At 43.6% G+C, this 25,682-nt stretch overlaps 1 protein-coding gene across 6 annotated transcripts in view; it reads right to left on the reverse strand.

Moving 5' to 3' along the window:
* DUS2 (dihydrouridine synthase 2) overlaps positions 1 to 25,682 on the reverse strand; it is a 55,549-nt gene that overhangs the window by 15,657 nt on the left and 14,210 nt on the right. Inside the window, exons 1-7 of one of the 6 annotated variants that reach the window (XM_079906393.1) lie at positions 25,595 to 25,665; positions 23,727 to 23,803; positions 18,695 to 18,822; positions 7,580 to 7,625; positions 3,875 to 3,966; positions 3,011 to 3,054; positions 1,778 to 1,838 (exon numbers count right to left, since the gene is read on the reverse strand). In XM_079906393.1, the coding sequence (XP_079762519.1) occupies positions 1,778 to 1,838; positions 3,011 to 3,054; positions 3,875 to 3,966; positions 7,580 to 7,625; positions 18,695 to 18,820 (369 nt within the window). In that variant the 5' untranslated portion in view covers positions 18,821 to 18,822; positions 23,727 to 23,803; positions 25,595 to 25,665. Of the gene's footprint in view, positions 1 to 1,777; positions 1,839 to 3,010; positions 3,055 to 3,874; positions 3,967 to 7,579; positions 7,626 to 18,694; positions 18,823 to 23,300; positions 23,327 to 23,726; positions 23,804 to 25,594; positions 25,666 to 25,682 lie in introns of those variants that run through there. The other 5 variants (XM_079906394.1, XM_079906395.1, XM_079906392.1 and 2 more) reach the window with 5 other exon arrangements.

The following is a 25,682-nucleotide window of genomic DNA, read 5'->3' on the forward strand; positions in this document are numbered from 1 at the left end:
AAATCTGAACCCATTAAGAGTGAGGTGAAGGGGAGAAAAACAAATCCAATAAATATATGCTGTCAAGTATATAGACTACGTACTAATGAATGCTCAAGGAATGTGCTCTGAAGGTTTAAATTCAGTTATTACAGTTTAACTTCATGTTTAAGAACTACACATTAGAACCAGAGAGAACCAGCGCGGACTGAGCCTGCATTTCAGAGGAGAACTAAAAGAACAGAGCTACTAGCCCTGGGCTACCTTCAGATACAAACCTTACAGGCCTTCAGGAAGCCCTGGCCACTCACCCTGACTCCGTCTGTTCTTCACCTAACACATGATTCAGCCCTTCCTTGTTGAATCACAGGATCTAAAATCCAGTCTCACTGCCCCTTCTACAACAATGGCTTTTCCAATTGGTATTTCCTTCCTTCCTCCCTTTCTATTTAACTTCTTAACTTGCTTTTTAGAATAGGCAACATATTAAAAATCTTAAAGGTTCAAAAGGATAAAGAGTAAGAACTCTCCCTCCTTAGAAGGAGGGAAAACTATTCAATTAATTTTTTTAATATGACTTCGGTTTTTGAACCATGAGAAGAGAGCAGATATTCAGCTGGCATGTACTGGTACGGCACACTGGGAGGTATCTCTTCTGACTGGCTGCCAGTCTTTCCTCCCTCTACCCCCACCACTCACCCTGCCTCCCACTCCCAGTCCAATCATTTGCCAGCCAAATCTTATCAAAGTCTGCTCCAATTTGGCTTCTCTTGTCTCCATCCCTGGTCTCTCCTGTGGACCCAAAACACTCATCTCCGACATCTGTATCCTGACCTCTGGCCTCTTTCCACTTGAATACACTGGACACATGGCTTTCAGATTAGTATTTCTATTTATAGAATATATTTGGAAAGACACACAAGCAACTAGTAACATTGGTTTCCCCTGGGGGAAGAAACTAAGTTTCTGATCACAAGCCTTCTCTGTTCGAAAAAGATCAGAGGCATTTAAAATCAAAGTTCAGCTAATCTGGTCCCAACCAAGATTTTCAATCCTGTGTTCCTCTGCTTCCTCTTCACTACCCACTTCCCAACCCTCTGGTCAAATCAAGGTTCCCTGCCTCTACTTCACATTGGCCTCTGGGTCCCTGCTTGTGCCACTCCCTCTGCCTGCAGAGTCCCAAACCTCCTCATCAAGGACTACATTTCCCCACAGGATCCTGAGTTTAAGGGCTGCCCTTCTGCTGCTTTCTCTGAGCTCATAGCAGTCCTGTCTGGTCTCTTCTGATACGACAGTGGGGACACATGTATTGCATCCTCTATTTTTATTCATGAAAAAACAAAACCCTGTTCACATTATTCTTTCTTTTAACATTTACATCATTTGTTTTATTACTTGGGCACAAGTGCTGTGTGTGTGTGTGTGTATTTATTTATGTATATATGTATATGTTTGTGTGCACATTGAAAATTTTTCCTGAACCATTTGAGGGTAATTACATATATCATAGCCCTTGACCCCTAAGTATTTCAGTGTGTATTTTCTAAGAATATGGATATTCTTACATAACCACAGAAGTTATCAACTTCATATATTTTCACTGATACAGTATTTTTAGCTAACCTACCATGGTCTATATTCCAATTTTGCCAGTTGATCTAATAATATCCTTTTGAGCATTTTGCCCATTAGTACAGGATCTAGTCCAGACTCAGGTACTGTACTTAGTCGTCACCTCTTGTCAGTCTCCTTTAATCTGCACCCTATATTTGTGAAGAGTATAACAAAATCAGTTTACCTTGGTGGAATACTCTTTAGGACAGCCCATGTTGACGTCGATACCAGCCACATCATTTTCTCTGGAAAAACATGAAGGAGGAAAGATAATAAATATTCAACTTGAGGGTAGGACATAAAGTCAAAGGTATGCATCTGTGCTCATGAAATTCTTAATGTTCCCTGGCCCTCTAAAACACACCAACCCTCAGAGACAGAAGCTGAAAAATCCTGTCTCTAAAATGTGCAACCGCCTCTCCTCCTGGGTAGAGCTCCAGAGGAAGAACATAACGTGCTCACACATGTAGGAAGGGCTAGTTGTAGAGGATTTTGCTAGTTCTGAGTTGTATCAGATAACTCGAATATCGAATGACAGCCACACTGCACTCCATCCCAGAGTTCCAGTTCTAACTGGGTAGTGAAAGCCATAATGCACAAAAGTGACATAAGCACAAAAGCCCTTTCCCAGAGCACTGGTTCTGGAGGAAGTGGAGGACTGTCTTTGCGTGCTAGGCTGCACAGCTGGCTTCCTCCAAACAAGTCTCAGATGTAGAAAGGACCCTTTCCTCATCATCTGCTACATACACAGTTACCAGTCTGTGACCAGCAGCAACGACTGCCCAAGCTCCTTCTCACCCTTGTTGTAATTAATAACAATAGCTAACAACTTACTAAACACTCACTACGTGCCACATACTGCAAAGACATTTACATGCATCATTTCATTTACCTTTCCCTATAACGCCAGAGGGAGGTGGTACTATTGGTATCATTCTATACATGAGGAAACTAAGTTCTCAGTGAGGTTAAGTAACTTACCTAAGGTTACACAGTCAGCAGGTAGCAAAGCCAGAATTCCAACCCAGGTCTAAGTCTAAAGCCCCTCTCCTTAACCACATTACTCTCCTGCCTTCATTAATTTAGGAAACAGTAAGTCTTACCTACACTTCATGAGATTTAAAACCTCAGAGTTCATAGTCATGAGAGTCTCTGCAAAGGAAATCTCACAAATAAACACTAAAAAATAGGCTCCCACCCAGAGGTTCTCTGGAGTCCAGACACAGTGCGTTCACGTGAGTCCCAGGGCAGCCCTTGGATGCAACAAATAGAGAAGGGAACCTGAGGCTTTTAACCTGGAAACAGAAAGTAGTGGACTAGGAAGCAGGAGGGTGGTCACCGCCAAAGTCTCCAGGAACAGTAAGACCTCACAGCCCACAAGAGAAGCAAAGACAGTACCAAACAGGGAAGAACTTACACAAGCCTGGCCACAGCAAGAGCTCGCTCTGCGTCTGAAGTCCCCTGGGAACACAAGAGGCTATATCAACCACTGCCCTGATACAGGTCCATATGCATAGACAAACACACTCAGGCACGCTATGCACACACACAGACACACACACACGTCAGCAAGTGAAGTCCAGCTGGCATTCTCTCAAACAGCTAGCCCACGGGACTAGCTCACTGTTGGAGGCCCAAAGTGGACCTGGAAGGCTGAGAAAATGTCATCAATGCTGGGAATACTTTCAAACATACAAAAAAGTTGGAAAAATTTTATAGTGAACATTCATATACCCACCACTTAGATTCTACAATTAACATTTTGCTATATTTGCTTTATCGTAAGGCTACTCATTGTTATCAATTTTTTACAAACCTAAACATCATTCAGGAAGTATTTCTGAAAAAATACCAAGAAATGCCCAAAGTGAGAGAAGAGAACTAGAGAATCACTACAATCCTAACACAAATCTTAACTACTCTTCAAGAAACTTAATTTCTTTTTATGGGAAATATATACAGATTACACAAAACAAAGACCATGATCTGAACAACCAATGCTAGGGAATAAAAATATACAAGTCATGCCAAATAGACAGTCCCTACAATGAAGGAAATTAAATTAAATTAAATTAAACTTGAGACTGGAGGCACGTAACAGACTGCTAATAGCTTAAACCATCTCCAACAGTGTAATCGCTCATGAGCAGATCTCTGAAAACCATTTAAAGCAGGGTCTTCAGGAAGACTGAAGGCCACTGTGCAATGGAGCCCAGGCGTGTAACACTGGCCCGGCACAAGGCATGAGACGGGAAATGTGCTCTGTCCCGGGATATGGTACCATCTGGAAGACGACCCTGCTCTGCTCTCTTTCGCAGGTGCGGAAGACTACTCGGTCGTCAGGAGCAACAAAGTCGACTGTGCTGAGCGCCTCTGCAAGAAAAGACAAACACACAGGGCCACTCAGTGAAGAAGCAGGTTCAACCTCACCTAACCCCTGGAAGAAAACACAACAAAAGTATCACCTTGAAGGGAAAAACGGGATGCTAGAAGTACACTATACTTGAGAGAAATCAGGGTATACGTGGGAGACTTCTGAGGTGTTGATGATGGTCTATTCCCTGACCTAAGGATGGTGAGTTACATGGTCCCTCGCTTTACAGTTATTTATTAAACCGTGTGCTGTGTTTTATGCACTTTCTCTGCATGGTGTTTACATTTTGCAGTTTTTTTTTTGAGAAAAAGATTTTTTAATGAATTATTCATTGCTTTGGATTCCTTCTTTCTGCAATGTTTACTTTATTATGGAACCCTCAAAATAATACAAGATACAATATATTGTGAATATCTTTCTCATATATAATTGAGTTTTTTCCCACATTTCCTTCAGTCTATAAACCCAGAAATGACCTTTTTTAGAAGAAATTTTTCTGCTCAGCTAGAAGTGACCTCATGAATCTTTGGAATCATCTGTACTTTACATTTCTTTAAGAAAATTTTATTGGAGTATAGTTGGTTTACAATGTTGTGTTAGTTTCTGCTGTACAGCAAAGTAAATCAGTTATACATATACATACATCCACTCTTTTTTTAGATTCTTTTCCCATATAGGTCACTACAGAGTACTAAGTAGAGTTTCCTGTGCTATACAGTAGGTCCTTATTAGTTATCTATTTTATATATAGTAGTGTGTCTACGTCAATCCCGATCTCCCAATTTATCCCTCCCCCACCCCTTTCCCCCCTGGTAACCATAAGTGTTTTCTACATCTGTGACTATATTTCTGTTTGGTAAATAAGTTCATTTGTATCATTTTTTTAGATTCCACATATAAGTGATATCATATAAGTGATAACATATGATATTTGTCTTTCTCTGTCTGACTTACTTCACTTAGTATGACAATCTCTTGGCCCACCCACGTTGCTGCAAATGACATTTCGCAATGTTTTTAACATTGAAAAAAAAGATGTACAAAGATAAGAGGAACCTTATCTTTTTGCTTCAGATTTTGCCCAAATTTTCCCAGAAGATGTCACTCTGAAGTTCAGCAAAGTTGCTGTCCTTAATTACTTATCTATCATGTGCTAGGTACTGTGAGTGGAGACTTACGATATTACAGTTAATCCTCATTATTTGCAGTTGTGTATTTGCAAATTTGCCTGCTTGCTAAATTTATTTGTAACCCCCAAATCAACACTTGTGGTGTTTTCATGGTCATTCACAGACTGCAAAAAATTTCTGTCACCAATGCACACATTCCCAGCTGAGGTCAAACAAGGCAACATTCTGCCTTCTTGTTTCAGCTCTCATCCTGCAAACAAGTGTCTTTATGGTGGTATATTTAATGCCACTTTTTTTTTTTGCATTTTTGTGCTTTTTCTTGGTGATCTCAATGTTTAAAATGGCCCCAATCATACTGCTGAAGTGTTATCTAGTGTTCCTAAGCATAAGAAAGTTGTGGTGTGCCTTACAGAGAAAATACATGTGTTAGACAAGCTTTATTCAGGCATGAAATCATAGTGCTGTTGGTTGTGAGTTCGATGTTAATGAATTAACAGTATATGTTAAATAATGTGTCTTTAAACAGAAAGACACATAAAACAAGGTTATATATTGATCTGAAATACATAATGAAAGAGCGTGACCAGAGGCTTACAGGAACCTAACTCTGTATTTCCCCTAGGAACAATGGTTCTGTATTCGCTAATTTGGTGTTCTTAGCAACTTTATAGAACATAACTATTGCAAACAACAAGAATCTCTCATGCTCTTCATAATGAAGTTCTACAATAGGTACTAACATTATTAGCTTTCAAAGATGACTATCACATGGAAGGGTCCAATGTGGCAGATGGGAGAATATGCCTATCTCAAAGGCTATTCTGAGAAATAAATGGGATCTTTAATGCACGTAAAGCACTTCCATAAAGGGAAGCTGTTATTATCATCCCAGCAACAAACAGATTAGAAGGTTAAAAAGGTGGGGTAACAGCACTGACATGTTGGGAGAGGTAATCGAAGTGATCACCAACAGCAGAGACTTCTCATGAATGACAGTAAGCAGTCTGTGAGAAGAACGACAAAAACTGAGTGTGTTTATACTATGCTTTTCTGTTTAACATCAAAATATTGAAACCCCTGTTAAAGCACTGGCGAAATCAATTCTGGCACAGTCATCTATAGGTATTGACATGGGAAAATGTCCTAATAGAAAAGTAAGTGGCAGGGACTTCCAGGGCAGTCCACTGGTTGGGACTCTGCGCTTCCACTGCAGGGGGCATGGGTTCAATCCCTGGTCGGGGAACTAGGATCCCGTGTACCACGCAGTGCGGCCAAAAAAAAGAAGAGAAAAGTAAGTGGCAAAACGTGTATCATGATCCCAAGTGTGTGTGTGTATAGGGAAGAGAGTATATATAAACATGTCATATTTTTATACACACACTTTATGAAATGTGTAAAAAGTACATGTTAATTCTCCTTGTGATTACTCTTCAAGTATGGGATTATGGGGGATTTTCATTTTTTAGGTTATATACATCTATAACATTGAATTTTTCATAACACAAAGAAAATATAAATCTAAAACAAAAGACAAAATTGACAAAAGTTCTAGTGAACTTATATTAAGATTTCACAAGCATGTATACTTTTCAAAAACCTCAAACAATACTACAACTCTCATCAAAGCAGAATCAGCCTCATCAATAAAGTATAAGCAAAACCACAACTCAGCACAACCACTTCCATTTGCAAAGGTCTTACATGTCCTTTATCTTATTTGATCCTCACTCCAACCCTGTAATTTAAGTAAAGCAGGGATTATAATTTTCCTTTTACAGCTAAAGGAACTGAGGCAGAGAGGTCAAGTGACTTGCCCAAGGTCACAGTTAGCGAGAGGCAGAGCCAGGATCAGTGCTGAAGCCATCCTGACCCCAAAGGTCCCTCCTGGTGACTTATATGTCAGCAAGCCTGTGGGTAGAAGGCATTCTCAGCCTGTTTCACATCTGGCTATTTGTCATGGTCTCTGGAGAGCAGTGACTACTCTCAAGAGAGCGTGTGGGGACTTCCCTGGTGGCGCAGTGGTTAAGAATACACCTGCCAATGCAGGGGACATGGGTTCATGCCCTGGTCCAGGAAGATCCCACATGCTGCGGAGCAACTAAGCCCGTGTGCCACAACTACTGAGCCCACATGCTGCAACTACTGAAGCCTGTGCGCCTAGAGCCTGTGCTCTGCAACAAGAGAAGCCACCTCAATGAGAAGCCTGCGCGCTGCAACGAAGAGTAGCCCCCACTCGCTGCAACTAGAGGAAGCCCATGCTCAGCAATGAAGACCCAAGGCAGCCAAAAATTAATTAATTAATTACTTTTTAAAAAATTGGCTTATAATCAATGTATCTTTAAAAAAAAGAGAGCATGTGATCCACAAAATTACACAGGTAAGGAGCACCCTGGAGGTAACTGACACCCAGGCAAGGGCAGTGGTAGCACAGTTTGGGCATGACTGGGCACACACACAGTCCTGGGACCATAGCTGCACTCACCATTGACAACTCTCTTGCACTGAAGCATCTTGAGGTCAATCAGCTCCTGCAGAGGAATCAGAGGGCACATGTCAGTCCTGGACACATAGGTCCTGGGCATAGTGGGGAAGACCTTCATCACACACCTGATGGGGGCTACTTTGCCTGTCACCCTACTACCAACATCAAATCATGGCTTTGGGGACATGTAGTGCTGTCCTCCCCAACCAAGCATGGCAAGCATGGGCCTAAGTGAGCTCCCCTCCATCAGCTGCTCTTCCCAGGGACCTTGCAGAGTCTCGGGCCTAGAAGGATTGAGCCACTCAGGGAATCAGAGATCAGACAATAGCCTAGGATGTGGACACCTGGACTTTTCTCACCTACTAGTCTCAGCTCTAGCCCATCCTCTCAAAGAACCTCCCACCTCATCCATATGCAAATGGCAAGATGAAGGGCTCCCAGGAAACGTCTAAGGACAAAAGTGGGGCCAATGAACAGAAGCACAGGGAGGAAGATTTGAGATTGACACCGGAAAGAAAAGTCTAAAACCCCTATTCAACCTGGGTCACACTATGTGGAAATGAAAGGGGTGAGCTCCTCAGCTCTGGAGATATTCAAAGACTAAGGAAAGAAAGGAAAAAGGGAGTTCTTCAAAACCAGGATCATAAAAAACAAAAGGAAATTCAAGTCTCCTAAAGGGTTGACATTCTCTACCTCTTGGTGGGAGACAAGGCTGCTCTGCTTTGTTCAGTGATCATTTCAATAGATGTGGAAGACAGATCTGAAGAGCCAGGAACCTGTCACACTGCCCAGAAGCTCCTGCCCAGGGGTTCTGGGAGACCAGAAGAAGATAGAAAGAAACTCAGCCCTGGAACTCATCGCCATACTGACTCCCTATAAGCCTCAGCAAGTCACAACCCCAGCCAAGTGAGCACAATGGCCTTTGCTCCCTCATGGGAGCATTTAGGGCTAAAGTGGCCAAAGGTGTCCTATGGCATCCATGGGGCTCCCCCCAGCATATCCACCATCCAGGTTAATACATGCTTTATGGGACTTCCCTGGTGGCGCAGTGGTTAAGACTCAAGCTCCCAATGCAGGGGGCCCGGCAAGCCACAACTAAGGAGCCCGCCTGCCACAACTAAGACCTGGTGCGACCAAATAAATAAATAAATAATATATATATTTTAAAAGAATTTAAAAAAAAAAGCATGCTCTAGGTATTTCTGTGGCTATTCTCTCTATGCTGCATCCAGGTCATCAAGTATCTGACACTCACCAGGCCTGACCACACAAATCACCACCACCAAGCAGTATGGATGCACGGTTGGCATCCAAGCCCCAAGAATCAGTGCGGTGTCCCAAGGGACGGACAGACCCCAACACAGAGCCTCTGTAGGCAGTGATCCTGGTTGCAGGGGCAGGCAAGAAAGCAGGTGGACAAGTGGGCAGCACTGAGTGGCCTGTGCTTATAAAAAGAAGGTTTGCAGCCAGGCTGAGCTTCGGCTAAGAACAAGCAGGGGAAAGTGAGGCAAAACCTTGCTGGGCCCCCACCCCTGCCAGCAGTAACTTGTCCTCCTTGGGATTCCTCAAACCCCCTGCCCAGTCTACCTTCACAGCCTGACCACTTCCTCTTTGTATGCTAGTTACAGATGCACCTGTCATACCTTTACCATTAGACAACAAACGCCCTGAGGAAGGTTCTCGCTTCACATAAAGGTGGGCTTTGAGGACGCTGACCAGGTCCTCCTCAGGGCCCCAGGAGGAGGAGTTGAGGCAAAATGGCCCTTGAATGGTCTTATTTTCTTTTCTGTCTCCCCACTACACTGAAAGAGACTTTGGGACCTGGACACAGTCTCATTCATCTTTGCATCACTAGCACCTAGCACGTTGCTAGTGCTCACTGAACATCTGCTGGAGCCACTTCAATGCCTTACATGCAAGCAGATGCTCACCTGGTTGTTAAGTGGAGAAATTAAATTGTCATCAATAAAACCACACATGTGCCTGCTCACCCACACACCAACACTATTGTTTACCAATTTTATTCATTTTAGTTAGCTCTTTGGTTATAGAGTAGAACCTCACAGGTTTTTTTTCACTGCATTTCCTTAATTGGTGAAAACAAACATTGTTTTTCCACGTGGTAGAGTGTATCATCCAGGCATCTTCCTACCAAACTGCCTTTTACATCTATACAAGTTGTGCAGAAAAAAAACTATCTTTTGTCAAATTGGATGTTATTTTTCTGTCTCAATTATCACAAATATTTTTCCTTTATCAATATTACTTCCTCAATTTTTATCATACATATCATTTTATTTCTATAGAAGAGACAACTCCAATTTTGCCACAAACAATGCCTTCTAGTTCCCAAATCTATCTCCATCACAGTTAAGAATATAATTATAGGGTTCCCCTGGTGGTACAGTGGTTACGAATCCACCTGCCAATGCAGGAGACATGGGTTTGAGCCCTGGTCCGGGAAGATCCCACATGCCGCGGAGCAACTAAGCCTGTGTGCCACAACTACTAAGCCTGTGCTCTAGAGCCCACGAACCACAACTACTGAGCCATGTGCCACAACTACTGCAGCCCACGTGCCTAGAGCCCATGCTCCGCAACAAGAGAAGCCACAGCAATAACCCCACGCACCACAATGAAGAGTGGCCCCCGCTCGCCACAACTAGAGAAAAGCCCGTGTGCAGCAACGAAGACCCAATGCAGCCAAAAATAAATAAATAAATTTATTTAAGAAAAAGCATATAATTTTGATTGGTTTTTCTCTTCCTTTTAAAACTAATTTGCTTTGTAACTTACCTGAAAATTAAGGCCCTTTCTAAGTCACTTTTTATTCATATGGCTACCCAATGTTTGAACAGCATTTAATTTTAAACTGCCTTATTATATACGGGCTTATTCTTCCTTGTCTGTCACATGTTATGTTCCTATTACATCCTGCTGCCTTCATCTCCTCCATTCCACTTGGCTTGCTTTCTCTATCTGAGCTGATCTTGCTTATCATCAGTGTCTCTCCATTCTACCTTTCCATCCCCATCTCTGACCTATCTTCATAGTCTTTTAACCTCCAGTTTGGTTAAAGAATCTTTGGTATATCTCTGTTTTCAGAAACACAAATAAACTCAGATTGACAAACTGTGTGACTGCCCACTCAAAAAAAAAAAAATCACTGCCAAAATGAATAATGGGAGTTGCAAAAGGAGAGAAGGGATAGAATAAATATTTGAAGAAATAATGGCAGAAAATTTCCCAAATTTGATGAAAAATATTAATCTACACATCCAAGAAACTCAACAAACTCCAAGTAGAATAAACTTAAAAGAGATCCACACCTAGACACATCACAATCAAACAGCTGAAAATCAAAGACAAAGAGATAATCTTGAAAGCAGCAAGAGAGAAGTGACTTACCATGTACAAGGGATTCTCAATAAGACTAACAACTGATTTTTCATGAGAAACAATAACAGCCAGAAACCAAGGAGGTGATTCACTAAAAACTATAAAATATTGTTTAAAGAAATTAAAGGAGATTTAAATAAATGAAAAGATATCCGGACTTCCCTGGTGGTACAGTGGTTAAGACTCCACGCTCTCAATGCAGGGGGCCCGGGTTCGATCCCTAGTCAGGCAACTAGATCCTGCATGCCACAATTAAAGATCCCGGATGCCGCAATGAAGATCCCCTGTGCCGCACTAAGACCCGGCACAGTCAACTACATAAATAAATAAATAAATATTATTTTTAAAAAAAGATATATCATGTTCAACGACTGGAAGATTTAATATTGTTAAGATAGCAATATTCCCCAAACTGATCTGTAGATTCAACACAAACCCCATCAGAATCCTAGCTGCCATTTTTGCAGAAATTGACAAGATGATCCTAAAATTCATATGGAACCTAGAATAGACAAAACAATCTTGAAATAGAAGAATAAAGTTGGAGGATTCACACTTCCTAATCTCAAAACCCACTAGCAAACTATAATAATCAAGATGTATGGTACTGGCATAAGGATAGACACATAGACCAATGGAATAGATTTGAGAGTCCAGATACAAACCAAAACATCTATGACCAACTGATTTTTGACAAGAGTATCAAGACAATTTATTGGGGAAAGAACTGTCTTTTTAACAGGTGCTGGGACAACTGGATCTCTACATGCAAGAAAATGAATTTTGATCCCTACCTCATAATGTACACAAAAATTAACTAAAAAAAAAATTAACTCAAAATGCATCCAAGACCTAAGTGTAAGAGCCAAAACTATAAAATTCATAGAAGAAAATCTAAGTATAAATCTTTGTGGCCTTAGATTAAGCAATAATTTCTTAGAGATGATACCAAAAGCACAAACAACAAAGGAAAAAATAAGGTAAATTGGACTTCATTAAAATTAAAAATTTTTGCATTGATGCAAAAAAATTTTGCATCAAAGGATACTATCAATAAATTGAATCAGGGACTTCCCTGGTGGTGCAGTGGTTGAGAATCCACCTGCCAACAAAGGGGACATGGGTTCTATCCCTGGTCCGGGGAGATCCCACATGCCACAGAACTGCTGAGCCGGCGCACCACAACTGCTGAGGCCCGTGCACCTAGAGCCCATGCTCCACAACAAGAAAAGCTGCCACAGTGGGAGGCCCGCACACTGCAATGAAGAACCAATGCAGCCACACACACAAAAAAAAACCAAAGTGAATCAACTATACTTAAATAAAATTTTAAAAAATAAAACTAAAGTCTTTTTAAAAAAATAAAGTGGAAAAGACGATCCACAGAATGGGAGAAAATATTTGCAAATCATATATCTGATAAAGGTCTAGTATCCAGAATATATAAAGAACTCTTACAACTCTTAGAATAAAAAGACAAATAACTCAATTTAAAAATAGGCATAGCATAAAAAGAAACGAAATTGAGTTATCTATAGTGAGGTGGATGGACGTAGAGTCTGTCATACAGAGTGAAGTCAGAGAGAGAAAAACAAATACCATGGCTAAAACATACATATGGAATCTAAAAAAAAAATGGTCTGATGACCCTAGGGGCAGGACAGGAATAAAGACGCAGGCGTAGAGAATGGACTTGAGGACACAGGGAGGGGGAAGGGTAAGCTGGGAAGAAGTGAGAGAGTGGCATTGACATATATATACACTACCAAATGTAAAATAGCTAGCTAGTGGGAAGCAGCTGCATAGCACAGGGAGATCAGCTCAGTGCTTTGTGACCACCTAGAGGGGTGGGATAGGGAGGGTGGGAGGGAGACACAAGAGGGAGGAGATATGGGGATATATGTATACATATAGCTGATTCACTTTGTTATACAGCAGAAACTAACACACCATTGTAAAGCAATTATACTCCAATAAAGATGTTAAAAAAAAAAGATATACTGATGGCCAAGGAGCATATAAAAACATGCTCAACAACACTAATCTTCAGAGAAATGCAAATCAAAACCACAATGAGCTATCACTTCATACCCATTAGCATGGGTACTATCAAAAAAAAAGAGAAAATAGCAAGTGTTGGCAAAGATTTTAGAAATTGTGGACTGCTGGTGGGATTGTAAAATGGCGCAAAAGACAGGGAAAACAGTATGGAAGTTCCTCAAAAAATGAAAGTATCTTACTTCTGGGTATATATATACATATATCCCAAAGAATTGAAAGCTGCACACCTACATTCACAACACTATTCAAAATAGCCAAGAGATAGAAGCAACCCAAATGTCCATTGACAGATGAATGGATAAGCAAAAGGTAGTATACATATTACATAATATGTTATTATTCAGCCTAAAAATGGAAAGAAATCCTGTTACATAGTACAACATGGATGAACCTTGAGGATATTATGCTAAGTGAAATAAGCCAGTCACAAAAAGACAAATATTGCATATTTCCACTTACATAAGGTAGCTAAAGTATTCAAATTCATAGAAACAGAAAGTAGAACGGTGGTTACCAGGGGCTGTGGGGAGGGGAGTTGTTGTTTAATGGGCATAGAGTTTCAGTTTTGCAAGATGAAAAAGTTCTAGAGATCTGTTTCACAACTACTGAACTGTACACTTAAAAACGGTTAATATGGTAAAATTTGTTATGTGTTTTTTGCCACACAAAAAAATTTAAGTGCCCATTTTGGTAATCATAGTCTCTTAAGAATATTGCCTTCTCCCTTCATCCTGCCTATTAAAAGGTAGGTGTCCTCTCACGTCTGGGCCACTGGAGTCCTGTTGTTTTTGGTTTTTTGTTTTTATTTAATTTTTATTTGATTTAAAATAGTGTAGTTGATTTACAATGTTGTGTTAGTTTCTGCTGTACAGCAAAGTGAATCAGTTATACATATACATATATCCACTATTTTTTAGATTCTTTTCACATATAGGTCATTACAGAGTATTGAGTAGAGTTCCCTGTGCTATACAGTAGGTTCTTATTAGTTATCTATTTTATAACTAGTAGTGTGTATATGTCAATCCCAATCTCTCAATTTATCCCCCTCTCTTTCCCCCAGGTAACTATAAATTTGTTTTTACATCTGTGACTCTATTTCTGTTTTGTAAATAAGTCCATTTGTACCATTTTTTTAGATTCCACATATAAGTGATATCATATGATATTTGTCTTTCTCTGTCTGATTTACTTCACTCAGTATGACAATCCATGGTCTGTCCATCCATTGTTCTTATAAAAAGGAATAGGGGGCTTCCTTGGTGGCGCAGTGGTTAAGAATCCACCTGCCAGTGCAGGGGACACGGGTTCGAGCCCTGGTCCAGGAAGATCCCACATGCCACGAAGCAACTAAGCCCGTGAGCCACAACTACTAAGCCTGCGCTCCAGAACCCACGAGCCACAAATACTGAAGCCCGCGCGCCTAGAGCCTGTGCTCCGCAACAAGAGAAGCCACCGCAATGAGAAGCCCATGCACCGCAACGAAGAGTAGCCCCCACTCTCCACAACTAGAGAAAGCCCGCACGCAGCAATGAAGACCCAACGCAGCCAAAAATAAAACAAATAAAATAAATAAATTTTTTAAAAAAAGGAATAGTTAAGTGACATCTGATGAACCCCTAGAAAACTCCGTCAATAGGGCAGACCTTGGTGGGGAATCAGACTACTGCTCCCTTAACCTTTGCTGAGCTGGTTCATCCTTTCTTCACCTCCAACTGCTGAGGGTTCTGCAGGCGTTTTAAGGAGGTACCTGTATGCCTGGTATGCCCTAGGTCCTACACGAGGTCCTGAGAGGTGGATGGTGTGGTTTGACGATCTAACCCACAGATGGGTCACCTCAGGGGAACACAGTAAGTTCATCTACACAGCTGGCCTGCAGAGCAACTCTGGATCCACCAGGGGGCACCAGGCGCCATGCTGTGCCTTTCCCAGTACTCAGGGCCCAGTTCCCAGAGACCTACTCACCACAGGCAGGGGCCAGCTGGCCTGCCCACCGGCCTCTGCTCCACAGCAGCTAGGTCTGGGTAAAGGGCCTAGGTCTCTTCTGGCAGAGGTCCCTTAATTTGTTCATAAGCTATATTGACCCTCCCAGAGCAAGTGCTCATCAAACATACAAAGGGTTTTAATCAGTATTTACTCTGCTCCAAACTCAAGAAGAGCCCTGGAAGAATGGATTAGTCACAATCATGAGGAAAACCAAGCTTTGACTAATTAGGAGAGTCACATTCTGAAGTCACCGCATAAATCCTGGGACCATGACTTCCCAAGTGCTTGAAAACAACCCTAAGAATTCTCAACAAAGCAGCTGATGAAGCATCCGGAATCTGCGGGTCAGCTCTGTTTCTCACTACCCAGCTTCCGTGACCTCATCACAGACTGATTCCCCCAGGGCTATAAACATATAGTGGCTGTCTAGAGCAGACACCGTGCTGTCATACACTCACTCACTTCCATCCTGGTGTTTCACTCCACAGTATCTCCAGGTGAATACAACTCCACCCTCTGGGGTCCCAGAAAAATGCTGCTCGCATAGCAAAAGTGAAGGCCAAGGAGGCTGAATATGTCAATGTAGGCACTACTGCCTTTTCCTCAATTTTAGCAACCCTCAGAATCTTACCCCAGAATAAGTTTGAGCCCAGGTGAGCTGATGCTTTAAAGGCCTGAAGGCTTTACCACCACTTGGTCTAAGAGAAGAAACCAGCAGGATGGCCACCGCAGAGACATAAATGAATCTGAAAATAAAGGGTTAGCACTCAATGGACCCACTCTTACTTTTCGTGGCAGCACAAGATTAGGGAGAGTAGGGACATGAAGGGTCATCAGAGTAAGCAAATAATTGATGGAGACAGTATGCGAAGCACGGGTAGAGAGAAGAGGGACACTATACATCCCGGGCCTTGAAGCAACCATGCGGGGGCTACAGCTGGACAGAGATGGAGTTGGGGCAGCAGGGAAGAAGCAGGGGGCTTCATCCTTGAGTCTGAGCCATCCCACAGGACCCTATTGGTAAACATGGACTAAGTGGATGAAGAGCTATCATGCACCCTCTGTCCTGGGGTAGAGGAGAATCACAAGTAATGAAAGGTAACAGCTGTTCTCTGGGATTTCACCTTTTTGGTTCCCAAGACCTCAGAATCTGAGTCCCTGATTCATCATAGTTCCTCCTCCCAATCCCCTTCCAAATCCAAGAGGCTTTTTCTGGAGGCCAAGGAGAGTGCTGGCCAGGAAAGGCTATACCTAACCCATGGCTGACCACCCTGGGGCCAGAGTGTAGGCTCAAGGGTTGAGTGACCAGATGAATATGCTCAGCACACTACCACATTCCTCTGGGACCGGCCCCTGGGAACAGGCTCCTCCCTGCCGTGGGCACGTTCTGGCAGCCTGGAAGATTTATGGATGTACACTAACAGCCCATTTCACATGTTTGGGACCTCCTCATCTCTACTTCGACAAACTACTTAAAAGTCAGGTCTTGGGTCTCTGTGACCCTAAACTCTGGAAAATCCCTTTCTGACTCCCACCTTTGGACAACACACACTCCCTCCTTCCCATTTCACCTTGTCAGCACCCTAGATGCCTCTGCCCCCGCCCTGCTGTAGATACTGGCATGCCAATCCCTGCCATGGGCATCCCCCTGCCAGGCTTCTCAAGCTCTCCTTCCTATAAAGCTGGAAACCAGTATCACTGTGCACACCTGCCTGCCAGGCACATCTCCCAGTGCCCACTCCCCATGGGAATAGGACCAAAACACCTTCACTTCCTTTCCTCAGGTCCCTAGCCCACACTTGCCACCCTCATTTCCAACAGAAGACTGACTTCCTACATCTTGTAAAACAAGTCTCTCAGGCAAAACTCCTCAGTTTCCCTCCCTTTCATCATCTTCACCCTCTCCTCCTTGCCCTATCTCAATGGAAGGCAGGTCCTACCACCTCGTCAAGAATCCTGTCCCCTCCAAGACCTGGCCCTACAAATCCCCCTAATGCCCCAAATCTTCAGGCCTCCCCTCATTGTTAAGCCCTTCTTCCTACGCTACAAACAAGCAAGTTACCAACAAACAACTCCATTCACCCATCTTCCCTCACCTCCAGCTATACACTTCCTCCCTTCACCTCTTGAATTTCTGGGGGGTAGTCAGCAGACTTATTTCTACTTCCTCATTTTGCTGCTTACTCCTCAATCCATTAACCCCTCAAGTGTTCACATCTATGTGCCACAGCTGTCCCCTAATCAGGTAATTTTCTTTTTTAAAATTTATTTATTATTTTATTTATTTATTTTGGCTGCACTGGGTCTTAGCTGCGGAACACGGGATCTTCGTTGCAGCATGCAGGCTTCTTAGTTGTGGCATGCAGACTCTTAGTTGTGGCATGCCTGCAGGATCTAGTTCCCTGACCAGGGATCAAACCCAGGCCCCCTGCATTGGGAGTGCGGAGTCTTACCCACTGGACCACCAGGGAAGTCCCTACACCAGTGTCTTTCTTTTCAATTAAACTTTTTTTCCTTTAATATTTATTTATTTATTTTGGCTGCACCAGGTCTCATTTGCGGCATGCGGGATCTTCGTTTCGGTGTGTTTAGTTGCAGCATGCGGTATGTTTAGCTGCGGCATGCGGGCTCTTAGTTGTGGCATGCAGGCTTCTTAGTTCAGCATGCGAACTCTTAGTTGCGGCATGCATGTGGGATCTAGTTCACCGACCAGGGATCGAACCCGGGCCCCCTGCATTGGGAGCGCAAAGTCTTAACCACTGGACTACCAGGGAAGACCCTACACCAGTGGCTTTCTTTTCAATTAAACTTTTTATTTTGAGATAATTGGAGGTTCACATGCAATTGTAAGAATGTGAGATTCTATGTACCCATTGCCCAATTTCTCCTCATGGTAACATCTTGCAAAACCGTAGTACAATATCGCAACCAGGATGTTGACACAGAATAGTTCTACCACCACAAGGATTCCCTGTGTTTCCCTTTTATAGCCACAGTCCTCACCCCACCGCCGGTGGCTCTTAAAGATGGAAATATCAGAAGCACTGGGGTAGTTTCTCTAACCTCTCACACCAACTAGAGGGACATATCAGGATTGGGGATTGCGGGGGAAGCTGCCCAGATAATTCTGATGCATGCCCAACTGAGAACCACTGCTCCCAGTCCCTACCCAATAACAGCTACTCCTGTAACTCTATTTTTCCTAGAAGATGCTTTCTAAACCTGGGTCTCAAGTCTTAATATTCTCCACAGCAGCCGGTCAGTAGCTGGTCCACTAGCTACTGCCACCAGAAAATCCTATGGTTCCCAAAAGCAACCCCATCCAGCTTCCCTGGCCTGAATCTGGTCCTTTTCCTCCTCTTCCTGATCTTGAGTTCACTCATTCATGTACTGAATGTGTATTAACTCCTATGGGGGCCACAGCAGTGACCTGACACGATGCTCATCTAGCCACCTGGCCCAGGTGTCCCACAATGCCTCCGTGCTGCCCAGGCTCCTGGTCCTCAGCAGGGCTCACAGGACTCCTGCGTGTTTGTGTTCTGCTGCCTTCAGTGAGCACCTGTGAAGGGAGAGCCCATTCTGCCTCCTCTGATTCCTGACCGCTCCCACCCACAGATGGGGAGGCTGCACCTGTGGAAGAGATCTCCGGGAAGATCAGGAGCCCCTTACCTCACAGTACACAATGTCCGCTCCATAGTCCAGGGCCAGCAGCCGCATTGGGAGAGTCCCTACCCGAACCATAGGGGCTAAGATGAGTTTGTTGTGGTAGCACAGAGAGAGGCTGTTCACAATCATTCCTGAAGAAAGAGAGTCGGAAATTCAAATGGAGAAAATCTCTTCTGTTATCCAGAGAAGGCTTTCCTTCTTCTTTCCAACACATAGTATTTGGTTTTCCTTTTCTTTTATCGTAAAAATAATGCATGCTCATTTACGCATCCAACAAATATTTATTAAGTGTCTACTCTGTACCAGTCACGGTCCTAGTCTTTGGGGATACATTAGAGAAGAAAACAGACAAAGATTCCTACTCTGGTAGAGCTTTCATTCCAGTGGGGAAAAAGGCAAAAACAATAAGCATAATAAATAAATTACATAGTATGATGGAAAATTGATAGTGCTATAGACTAAAAAAAAGCAGGGAGAAAGGAGATTAAAAACTGCAGATGGGTTAAAATTTTTTTCCAGTTTCATTGAGATAAAATTAACATATGATATCGTGTTAGTTTAAGCTGTACAACATAAAGATTTCACATATGTATATATCACCAAATGATTACCACAATAAGTTTAGACAATATCTATCACCTCACATAATTTTTTTCTCATCATGAGAACCTTTAAGATCTACTCTCTTTGCAACTTTCAGGATACAATACAGTATTACCGGGACTTCCGCGGTGGCACAGTGGTTAAGAATCTGCCTGCCAGTGCAGGGAACACGGGTTCGATCCCTAGTCTGGGAAGATCCCACATGCCGCGGAGCAACTAAGCCCGTGCGCCACAACTACTGAGCCTGCGCTCTAGAGCCCGCGAGCCACAACTACTGAGCACACGTGCCGCAACTACTGAAACCTGCGCACCTAGAGCTGGTGCCTCGCAACAAGAGAAGCCACCACAATGAGAAGCCTGTGCACCGCAACGAAGAGGAGCCCCCGCTCACTGCAACTAGAGAAAGCCCATGTGCAGCAACGAAGACCCAACACAGCCAAAAATAAACAAATAAATAAAGAAATAAAATTTAAAAAGAAACAATACAGTATTGTTAACCATAGTTGCCATGCTGTACATTACATCCCAGAATGTATTTGTCTTGTAACTGGAAGTTTGTATCCTCTGACCACCTTCACCCATTTCCCCCCCACCTCATCCCCAAAGGTTAAAATTTTAAATAGAGAAGCCCAGATAAGCTTCAATGAGAAGATGACATCTGAGCAGAGATTTTGAGTTAGCCAAGTTGGTATCTAGTGGAAGAGTGCACAGGAGAAGAAAGGGCCAGTGCAAAGACCCTGGGGCAGGAGCTTGTCTGGTGTGTTAGAAGAACAGGAAGGAGGCCACTGTGGTTGCAGCACAGAAAGGAGAAGAGAGTAATGGAAGTCAGATACACAATGGATGGAGAGCAGTAAGCAGATAGGACACAGTGGTCAGACCCCGAATGGCCTTGTAGGACGCTCTGCGGGCTTTGTTAGCTCTTCACGATAGGAGCCAGTGAAGGGTTTTAAGGAGAGGAGTGGCATGACTGATCACATTCCCCATGATCACGGTGACTGCTGTATGAAAAACAGACTGTGGGGGCCACGGTAGACACAGGCGGATCAGTTAGAAGGCTCTTCACTCACCGATGTCAGAGATGATGGTGGCTCAGGACAGAGAGATAGCAGGGGAGGTGGTGAGAAGTGGTCACATTCTAAAAATATTTTAAAGGTAGAGCAACAGGAGTAAATCGAAGAAAATCAAAATCCCATGTCCCAGAGATAACTGTTAATTTATTTATTCTAAGCAAACATGGTCCCCTCTAAAAACCACAAAGCTTGCTAACTAACTTTTTACTCCTCAGCCTACTCCGGCCTGGCCTCCCCCTCTGCCACTCTCCCAAAACCGCTCTGATTAAAGTCACCAATTACCTCGAAGTTGCTCAATCTACGAGACACTGACCTGTCCTCAATCTTGTTTTGCTAGCAGCACATGGCATGGTTGAGCCTCCCCTCTTCCTTGATCTCTCTCCTCCCTGGGTTCGTCGACCACACACTCTCCCAGTTTTTCTCTCTACCCCTGCTTTTCAGTCTCTTTTGCTGGTTTCACCTCCTCCCCTCACAGGTTGAGGTTGCTCCTTAGTCGTGGGCCCTCTTCCCTTCTAATTTCACACATCCTCCCTCACAAATTTATTCACTCCCATGGTTTAAAATAGTGGCCATGATCATCTCCAAAGGCATCCCAACCTCACACCAACTGCTCAAAACACATCCCCACTGGGATGTCTTAAGGGCATCTTCTACTCAACATGTAGAAAACAAAGCCTTGATCTTCCCTCCTAAGCCTTGTCCTCTGTCTCCAATTATTTATTCAACAGACACTTACTGAGCCCCTAAGATATGTCAAGCACTGGTAGGCACTAAAGATAAAATGGTGAAAGGGATACTTACAAATATGTTATAGAAAGGGAACTTACAAATATGTGTGAAATTAAAACTGTGTATGGTGCTATGAAGGAGCAGTTACATAAGGCTGTGGGAGTCTATGTCAGCAGGAAAGAGACTCATGGGGGTTGAGGAGGGCCTCCCTTAAGAAATAATCTCTGGGGACTTCCCTGGTGGTGCAGTGGTTCAGAATCTGCCTGCCAGCACTATTTACAATAGCCAGGACATGGAAGCAACCTAAGTGTCCATCGACAGACGAATAGATAAAGAAGATGTGGCACATATATACAATGGAATATTACTCAGCCATAAAAAGAAACGAAACTGAGTTATTTGCAGCGAGGTGGATAGACCTAGAGTCTGTCATACAGAGTGAAGTAAGTCAGAAAGAGAAAAACAAATACCGTATGCTAACACATATATATGGAATCTAAAAAAAAAAATGGTTCTAATGAACCTAGGGGCAGGACAGGAATAAAGACGCAGACACAGAGAATGGACTTGAGGACACGGGAAGGGGGAAGGGTAAGCTGGGATGAAGTAAGAGAGTAGCATTGACATATATATACTACCAAATGTAAAATAGCTAGCAAGTGGGAAGCAGCTGCATAGCACAGGGAGATCAGCTCAGTGCCTTGTGACCACCTAGAGGGGTAGGATCAGGAGGGTGGGAGGGAGACGCAAGAGGGAGGGGATATAGGGATATACGCATGCATATAACTGATTCACTTTGTTATACAGCAGAAACTAACACACCATTGTAGAGCAATTATACTCCAATAAAGATGTTTTAAAAAAACAAACAATCCGCCTGCCAATGCAGGAGACACGGGTTTGCTCCCTGGTCCGGGAAGATCCCACATGCCGCAGAGCAACTAAGCCCGCAAGCCACCACTACTGAGCCCACGTGCCACAACTACTGAAGCCCGCACGCATAGAGCCCGTGCTCCGCAACAAGAGAAGCCACTGCAGTGAGAAGCCCGTGCACCGCAACGAAGAGTAGCCCCTGCTCGCCGCAACTACAGAAAGCCCACGCGCGGCAACGAAGACCCAACGCAACCAAAAATTAATTAATTAATCAATTAATTAAAACTTATATTAAAAAAAGAAAGAAAAGAAAGAAAAAATCTCTGCTGGGAATTCCCCAGTGGTCCAGTGGTTAGGACCCTGTGCCTCCAGTTCAGGGGGCCTGGGTTCAATCCCTGGTTGGGGAACTAAGATCCTGCAAGCTGGCGTCACAGCCCAAATAAAAATGAAATAAAATAAAATATAATAAAAGAAAACAAGAAAGAATCTCTGATTCAAGGTCTAAAGGGTGAGAAGGTGTTTATCAGGTCAATACGTGGGGAGAAAATTTTTCCCGTTTCAGTAAGTAGCACCTCCATTTACCCAATTACACATCCTTAACCCACATTCCCCACATCCAATTCATCACTATCTCCTATTCACCTCCAAACCATCACTAACCTTCCAAATATGACTCTAACCTGCCTGCTTTACTCCATCTGCAAGGCCACCACTGTGCACAAAGCCAGTCTCCTAATGAGTCTCCCCAAATCTACTCCTGCCCCCTCCTATCCGTTCTCTTATAATAGCCAGTATGGTGTCTGAAAAAGGCATCTCTGCTAACACCACTTCTCTGTTTATACCCTGCAATGCCTTCCCACCAAGTTTAGGATAAATCCCAAACAGATGATGGACTGGAGGTTGAAAGACAAGAAGGAGGTAGGGTGTTAGGTTAGAAAGAGGGATAAAGGGTCTAGGCAAACAGCGAAAAGGGCTGAAAAGAAAATGATCAGCACTTGTACAACAGTCCTGATGCAGGCAGGAAAATGCAGGAATAGTGAAGGAATACCAATAGCCACTTTTTATTTCTGCAATGCCTTTGCAATTCCCAAAGTGCTTCATTTATAACTGTGATTCTCAAACCTAGCTGTACATTAGAATCATCTGGAGAGATTTAAAAAACTACCAATGGCCAGGCCTCACCCCAAGCCAATTAAATCAGAATATACAGTTCACTAGGGCAGGAATTTTGTCTGTTTTGTTCACTGTCCATATGAAAAGTACCTGGCACATACATGGTGCTCAGAAAATATTTACTAAATGAATAAATGAATGAAGGAATGTACCACTATCACCTGAGATCCAAGGAAGAATTCTTCTCAAACCTTAGGGAGTAAGCAGGCAACGTCAGTTACCATGGCAGCCCTGGGAAAAACATTACTGAGTGACACTAACACTCCCAGGAGCCTACATTTGTTTCCACAATAAGTAAACCTTTCTCATTTCTAAAGTACTGTACTGTGAAATATGCATCTCAGTAACAACTAGAGGTTACTCAATGTCTGCTGTGAGCAGGAGGAAAAGAGAAGGGCCTTACACAGTAACTAAAGCAATGACAAGAAGAAACTAGGGGCCATGGGCAGAGACAGACAGGTTCAGACAGGCTCCAATCGCTATGACATTCTGAGGTGATCACATTGTAAGGGCTCAAGCATGAGAAAGCAGCCACTAACCAGCTACCCTGTCTCAAATATTTGGAGAAAGTCAATGCAAATACATACCTATATATTATTCTTTTCTGATAATTCTTTCAGTATATCCCTTCTGGCTTTGTGCAAAGCGATTCTTTGTTTTGTACCTGAAAAATGAGTGGCACATGTAAACAGGTGAAACATGTCAGAGCAGACATCCAAGGAGCTCTTCAGCTAACGAAATGAGGAGCTCCGAGTTCTGGGAAAGAATCGTAAAAGTAGTGTAGAATCACAATATCTTAGAGCATCCTTTATATCAACTCCCCTCTATCATATCACCAATCAGTGGTCATCAGCCTATACATGAACTTTGCAGAGACAGAAAACCCAGCACTCTCTAGACAGATCTAGGCATTTCTAGTTGCTACAGCAGTCTATATCAAATTCAGAATCTGACTCCCTGTCAAGCATCAGTCCCAGTCTGCCTTCTGGAATGGTACACCCCATGGCACACCTCATCTCTTTTCCATCTGGCACATTTCCCAAACACATGAGGACAATTTTGTTCTTCCTAAAGTCCTCTTCTCCCACGTCACCCTCCTAAATCACTCCTTCCTGTGTTTATAACTTTCAGGAGCCCCCAAGGTTTTCTCATCCCAAGGACATGACAACCACGGCATCAGTGTGCCTGCTACAGATTCTGGGAAAGGGGCAGGGCCACACAAGAGTCTGGCAAATGTGACTGACCACCTGAAGTGAGAGTACATGTGACAACCTCAGCCTCTCTTCAGTCCTCAGCCTCTATCCAAGGTTTCTCCAAAGCACACTATTGACATTTGGGGCCAGATAATTCTTTGGGGTGGTGGGGAGGGCTGTCCTATGCCTTGTACGATATGTAGTAGCATCCTGGCCTCTACCCACTAGAGGCCTGCAGCACCCCACCCGACCCCCCGGATGTGACAAAGAAAAATGTCTCCAGCCATTGTCAAATGTCCTGGGGGAAGGGTGAGGGCAAAATCACCCTCACGCAAGAGCCACTGCTCTATCCAATGACTCTGTTCACCCATGAGTACTCAAAACTCTCTCCTCTGCTGGTTTAACAGGTAACTCTCCAGAAAGTCTATCGTGTATCAAAATGCTATTTGAAATTTAATAGTATTTATCTCTATAACGGTATCTAATGAAAGTAAAACTCTTTCTCCAGATGTTAAGAACCTCCCAGGTGGTTAATCCACATTTACCTTATCTCCTACCCCAGGCACTGGAAATTACAGAAATGATCTGACACCCATTTTCGGGATCCGTTCAAGAAGTACCAGTAGTGTAAGGCTTTTGGGCAACCTGAACAACTGAATTCAAGTAAAATATTCTGCCTGACCGTGGTTTTGTGAGACAAGCCACAAATCCTCCTCGCTGCTATTTACGGAACTGAGGTATCTGACTGGAAAGCCGGTGGAGGTGAACTAGCCAAAAAAGCAGTGGGTTCAGGATGAGAAGCTGGAAAGGGTGACAAGAGAGGGGAGAATGACCCTCAGCTGAAAAGAGAGAGGAAAAGTACCAAGCGATGAGTTCTCTGGACTGAAGAGAAGATACGCTGAAGGCCATGAGCTTGCCCTCGGGGCCCTCAGCTCTCTGGGGAGCTCTAAGGGAAGGGTGAGCCTGGATCTACGACTCCGGACTCCCGGTCTCGGCCCCCAGGCCTCACCATTCACTCAGACTCTCAATAAATACTTGTAAAGTTACAGGGGGAGACCCGAACTGGCCAAGCCATGACAGGGGCTGTGAGGGCGACAAATGAGCGTTGCAGAGATCGGACATCGTATCGCCACAAGCCCTCCGCCCTCCTGGTTCGTAATGCCAGGGCCCCATCGCCGGACCCCGGTCCTGCCTCCATCGCGCACCCTTCCCCAAGGTTGGCCGGGACCTGGAGTCACCATCCCCTGTTCGGACCTACAGACCTCGCCGCTGCTGAGCTCTACAGATCCCGCTCCTTCCACACAGTTCGCCAATTCCGCGGGCCCTACTGAGCCGCGCCAGCCACCGTCC

The sequence above is a fragment of the Stenella coeruleoalba genome (assembly GCF_951394435.1).
Source record: "Stenella coeruleoalba genome assembly, chromosome: 20".
Taxonomy (NCBI): Eukaryota; Metazoa; Chordata; class Mammalia; order Artiodactyla; family Delphinidae; genus Stenella; species Stenella coeruleoalba.